The sequence below is a fragment of the Ciona intestinalis genome, unplaced genomic scaffold (genome assembly GCF_000224145.3).
Source record: "Ciona intestinalis unplaced genomic scaffold, KH HT001078.1, whole genome shotgun sequence".
Lineage (NCBI taxonomy): Eukaryota > Metazoa > Chordata > Ascidiacea > Phlebobranchia > Cionidae > Ciona > Ciona intestinalis.
The window spans coordinates 14,206-20,137 of record NW_004191399.1 but is presented as its reverse complement, the minus strand read 5'-3'; the positions used below and the strand labels follow the sequence as shown (position 1 = coordinate 20,137).

Genomic DNA, 5,932 nt, shown 5'->3' with positions numbered 1-5,932 from the left:
AAACCCGTGTGATAACGACTGTCGTTTTCCAGCCACGCGAGGATAAAGTAAGTTACATTCATTCATTCATTCATTCATAACACGGGTTTAACACCTCGTTCCAGCTTTACAGTTTACAAAGTTATTTGGGTAAAAAAATATCTGCTTACCTAAGCCATTGCCTTGGGCTTTAGATTCAACGCTGAACAGCATCACAAGTAATACAAAAGCAAAAGGGTCCATTTCAGTACAGCGCGTTTGACACTACTGTAGATAATGACTTGAATACGTGCAGACTTTGTTTATATTCATTCCTCTGATTGAATGGGGAATTGATATACTACTTCTTGTGTGTTTGCTGTTACCACTAGTTATAGGTTACGATATAGTAGTCTGGGAAAAGATGGGATAGTTTTATTATATTTTCTCGTGCCATTTGGTAGTAAACAAAGTACATTTAAAGAATTATAAAACCGTATCCTCACGGCTCTCATAGACCGTTGTTATTTGTTTAAAACACAAAAAAAAAGATCAGGATGTTTAAATATTATGTGCTAAATACCCTACTATATGTAACGTTGAAGTTTGTACTGTTTTTACGTTCTAAAACAATAAAAAGTTTTATAACAACTGTCGTTTTACCGTTATTTTCCGGATTTTGGTATTGTGTGCCGCTCTGACTTTCGTTGGTGAAACCAACATGTAAACATTATTGTTTGAACTTCTGCTTAACGAAACAAATATTTTCCAAAAAAAACTCCAACACATAATTGAATCCCAAAATGTACAATCCGACTGGAGCGTTTTAACCAAATGATGAAATGTGATACAGTTACATTCGTCCATTGAACTCTGATCAGTGGTTGTTGGTATGATTTAGAACAAATCAAACCGGTTTTGCGATGTGACTCGCATTTGGTGTCAACGGAAATTTATGACTAACCTCGAACTTGCGAACTGATATACAACATTTGTCAATGGCAGTTGTACGGTAGTTAGACGAAAAATAACATATTAACTTTGTTTGTTCTCTCGATTACGGTAGCGAAGATTTAGAAATATTTTAAACGAAAAGAAAGAATATAGCGACAAAACAACAGTTGTTAAAACACGCTTACAGTTAAAAAAATATATATAGTTACATTTAGTTGGAAGAAAATAAGTGCGTTTGCTATAGCAGACAAACGGGCCAATTATGTTTAATTATCATCGATTATCTAGCAAAAAAATTGTAATACAAAAAAATTATTTATAAAAAAATAATAGAAATAGAAAAAAAGGTTTAGGATGTTTTGCCTTAGTTTTTTTTTAATATTTCTTCTGTCTGTGGAAAAATGTTCTTTACAACGAGTGCCTGCTACTCCTACGAGTTTTGACACACATGGCAAACTCTCAGTGATATCCCAAGCAAATAGAATTAGACTAACACTAGGCGCCAGAGACATGCAAATACTATATTGGAATGATACCCTAGCAAACCTCGCAAAGCCACTGGTCATGTATTGTCCTATAAACTCAAGTGCCATAGCAAGTCCCGTAAATTAAGTAGTTAAGGTCATAAAGGCGGAATCTAGAAATAGGCACCAGGTGTGTGAAATAAAACAAACGTATAATATAGTAAGGTGAGGTAATATAAGACACCTTTTGCACATAATTTTCTCGTGTTTTAAATAATTAACAACGGTCTATAAGACTCTATATAGAGAGTCATGAGGATACGATTTTATAAATCTATAAATGTTCTTAATTTAACACCAAATTGGACAAGAAAATATGTGTAATGAATCTAACTTCTACTCTACAGTCGTGTGAAAAGATGTCCCATATTACCCCACCCTACTGTAATATTGTTGCCCTGGCGCGCCCGGTCGATAATACCGATGTATCATCGGTTAAAATGTTTGCACATTTATATTGACCGTTTCATAGTTAACTAAAATTATCACTGAATTTGAGAAATGTCTTTATAACGCAGTGGTTCCCAAACTGTGATACTCGAAGGTCTCCCAGGTGGTCTCAAAATTTACACACTAGTAGTGCTGTAATAACATGCTAGTGTGTTGGAACAACACATCAGTTTCTAGAGTACGCGAGCAACTTATTAAGTTCACACCAAACCATCGCGAGGCGTTGCTGTACGCGTTTTTTTTCTTTTTGGCACTGGCGGAGTCGAATTTTTGTGACTTAGTTAGTCAATTTCGTATTTTTATTTTTGGCCAATATTGTTCGGAGTGTTGTTGCATTAAAGGTAATTGTTTTTAACCCCGGGAAATATGTTTCTATCTGTAAATGTGTTTTAACAACTGTTGTTTTGTCGCTATATTCTGTCCTTCTCTTTAAAATATTTCGTATCGGAAGTTTAACTTAATAATAATTTAAATATAAATGACATTTTTGTCCGCTAGGTGTAGCGACCACGCTTATTTTCTTCCAATCAAATGTAAATATGTTTATAACTGTAAGCGTGTTTTAACAACTGTTGTTTTGTCGCTATATCTGTCTTTTTGTTTAAAATATTTCTAAATCTTTGCTACCGTAATCGAAGAGACAAATAACGTTATTTTTACATCTTCGTTTCATACATATATACAACCAACACACAAGTCAAGAAGTGATATGTTTTTGCTTTATTGCAATTTTGAGACTGCATTTCTACAATGTTGTGTTTAATTAACGAACCATCATGCATTGATGTTGCTGCTTTCGAAAGCTGTGTCCATGTCTTGAACTAAAACTGAAGATATATATATATATAAATAAATACAGCGGCGCAGCCAGAAAAAAATAAAGGGGGGGGGGGTTAATAAAAAAAACATTTTGTGGGGTTTAAAAGGGTGGGGAGAGTCACGACCCTCAAACCCCCCTGGCTGCGCCACTATAGTAGGATGGGGGAGACGGGACACCTTTAGCACATATTACCCAAATAACCTGATCGTGTTTTTAACAATCAACAACGATCTATATCGGAGTCATAGGGATGCGGTTTTACAATTCTTTAAATGTTTGTATTTACTACCAAATGGGACAAAAAATAGAATGAAAAGGTGTCCCATCTTTCCCCACCCTACCATATATTTATTGGATGTACATGAAACACATTTAACATAAATATAGTAATAGTTATTCTCTATTAGTGTGTTTACTTGGGTAAGACAAATAGTAGATCATATTTTTTTCGCTGTCCATTTAATAGAAGTAAATCTACTTACTTTTGTCCATGACCCGTTGGCTATAGGGTTTAAAACCCCTGCGACGGCGGCGACGAGTCCACAACCAGTCCGCATTAGTCGTCTCAGTTACGACAAGTAGTCCAATGAGAAGGAGGATAAGTAGAGCTGACTTGTTCATCTGCAAAAACAAATTTTAAACCCGGTAGTACAAAGTTACAACAGAGTAACTTACTCTGTTTTCTATAAGAAGTTATTGTTTAGCAGCCAAACTCAACGCCTTTTATTCCTTCAAGCGTTTAATTGCTTCCTAAATGTCCTAGTATCAAAAAACAATTTTCGCCGAACTGTTATATGTTTTGGCAACTTTAATTAAACATAAATGGCTCGTTTGTCTGCTAGGTGTAGCGAACACGCTTTTTTTCTTCCAATTAAATGTAAAAATGTTTTTAACTGTTGTTAGTGTTGAGTCCAGTAATTGTATTCTGACTGTGCATATTCGTGCATATTTTCCAGCTGTTTGTAACTACTCCCTAACTATTAAGGGTCGTGTCTTTACGCACACTTTCGTTTCTTTTGGAAGTTTACCGTAAAACAAAAACGGCTCGTTATTTGTCTGCTAGGTGTAGCGACCACGCGTAGTTTCTTCCAATTAAATGTAAATATATTTTTAACTGTAAGCGTGTTTTAGCAACTGTTGTTTTGCCGCTATATCCTGTCTTTTTGTTTAAAATGTTTCTAATTAAATCCTCGCCACCGTAATCGTAGAGACAATTAAATTTATTACAGTAGGGTGGGGGGAGACGGGACACCTTTTACCTCTATTTTCTCGCCCCGTTTAGTAGTAAACAAAGAACATTCAAGAAAATATAAAACTATATGCCCACGACTCCCATTGACTGTTAATTGTTTAAAACACGATCAAGATATTTAGATATTATGTGCTAAAGGTGCCCCATCTCCCCCCCTACTATATTGTTATAATAATATATTATTAATAATAAAGTTATATCCAACAAACTAACAAGCAGCATTCGTATAAAGATTTGCAGTAGAGCAGAAAAGCTTTACTTCGTCGTGCACGCATGTCTAATCAGGAAATTATAAGCAGTTTTATTTTTCAACGAAAATCTCCTTGCTTCATATGAAATCGGCTGATTATCTAAATATGTAAATTAATCTATGTATTTTCGACGTTTCGGCATTGCATTTGTGTTTCTGCATAAACGTGTAAGAAAAAAACGATGGTTACGTATTAAAGGGTGCATATATTTTATCTATATCAGGGTGGGGGAAGTTGGGACACCCTTTCAATTTATTTTCATCGTCTCATTTGGTAGTAAACAAAGAACATTTTAAAGATATAAAACCATATCCTTACGACAACTATAGACCAACTTTGTTAATTGTTTAAAACACACTACGAATTTTTGATATTATATGCTTTAGGTGTCCCATCTTACCTCCAAGTATTATACTGGTTAGTATACCACAGTTGTGTTTTGAACAATTAACAACGGTTTATAGAATCATAAGAACGCGGATATTTATTTATGTAAATATTCTTTGTTTACTACCCAAAGGGACAAACGAAAAAATAAATAAATCTTACCCACCAATTAAATGTATCGCTTAGTTGTTATAATGTAAAGTGAATTACAGTGGTTTTCTCTATACTGCATGGTGTGTAACTACGTATCAAAGAGACAGCATACGATTTCATTCATTTCACAAGAAATCGTGTATTCTGAAATCTGATATGACTGAAAGCGTTTTAATAACTTCCCATCGGAGTTCCAGCTAATTCTTTCTATTTTGCTTCTAGTTTCAGATACCGAGCGTTTCAATAACTGCCAGTATTTTGCGCAACATTCTACTGAATGCTTTGTTTGGTCTTTAGTGCTATACAACGCATGCGAGAAAACGTGAGAAAAAAAATAAGTATAGTAGGGTGGGGGAAGATGGGACACCTTTAGTACGTAATATTCAAGTATTCTGATCGTGTTTTAAACAATTAACAACGGCCTAAATGAGCCGAGAGCATACAGTTTAATAATTCTTAAAAAAAAAATGTTTACAACCAAATTTGACGAGAATGGGTTTCCCATCTTCCCCCACACTACTATATATGACGACCGTCGTTAATAAATTTAATTATTGCTTTCTGCAACATTGTTCAATTATAATCGATAGCATCTTAGCAAACGTTTCATGGTCTATATACCGCTGCCATGAGTACGCATGTGTCCCTGGGCAAGAGCCTACACCACACTAGAAAGAGATACAATAAAACAAAAGCGACTTCCTGCTGGAGCTTATAAGCAATATATTGTTCATAACGGGCCGTGTGTAAGGGTATTTACGAAACGGTGCGCGGCCGGTCAACATGAGACCATAGGTTGCCGACTTTTGGCCTACAGCTTTACAAGCCATAATTCCCATTTGCTGCCTATATTTTTTTACAGTGTTATTGTACGTTATTATTACGTATGACCGTATGTGACTTAACAATAATATTAACAACTTTTTTTGTCTCTTCGATTACTGTAGCGAAGATGATTTAGAAATATTTTACACGAAAAGACAGGATATAGCGACAAAACAACAGTTGTTAAAACACGCTTACAGTTAAAAAGGTATTTACATTTAATTGGAAGAAAATAACCATGGTCGCTACATAGCTGACAAAAAGCCATTTATGCTTATAAGTTAAACGTCTTATAGAAACAAAAGTTTGCTTAAAATAAATGACAACAATGTTCATAATAACAAACATAGATCATGTA

General features: G+C 34.8%; 1 protein-coding gene and 1 long non-coding RNA gene across 2 annotated transcripts in view; both read right to left on the bottom strand.

Annotated features, from left to right (window-relative positions):
* LOC108950849 (deleted in malignant brain tumors 1 protein-like) overlaps positions 1-313 on the bottom strand; it is a 9,393-nt gene extending 9,080 nt beyond the window's left edge. The window contains exon 1 of the mRNA XM_018816981.2: positions 150-313. Coding sequence (XP_018672526.2) covers positions 150-222 — 73 coding nt within the window. The 5' untranslated portion in view covers positions 223-313. The remainder of the gene's footprint in view (positions 1-149) is intronic.
* A 2,275-nt stretch (positions 314-2,588) lies between these two features.
* LOC101243064 lies at positions 2,589-3,491 on the bottom strand. Its single transcript, XR_717565.3, has 3 exons — positions 3,382-3,491; positions 3,189-3,327; positions 2,589-2,713 (listed from the first exon to the last, which is right to left on the bottom strand). It is a non-coding gene; the product is annotated as an uncharacterized LOC101243064 (long non-coding RNA).
* Between the last annotated feature and the right edge of the window lie 2,441 nt (positions 3,492-5,932).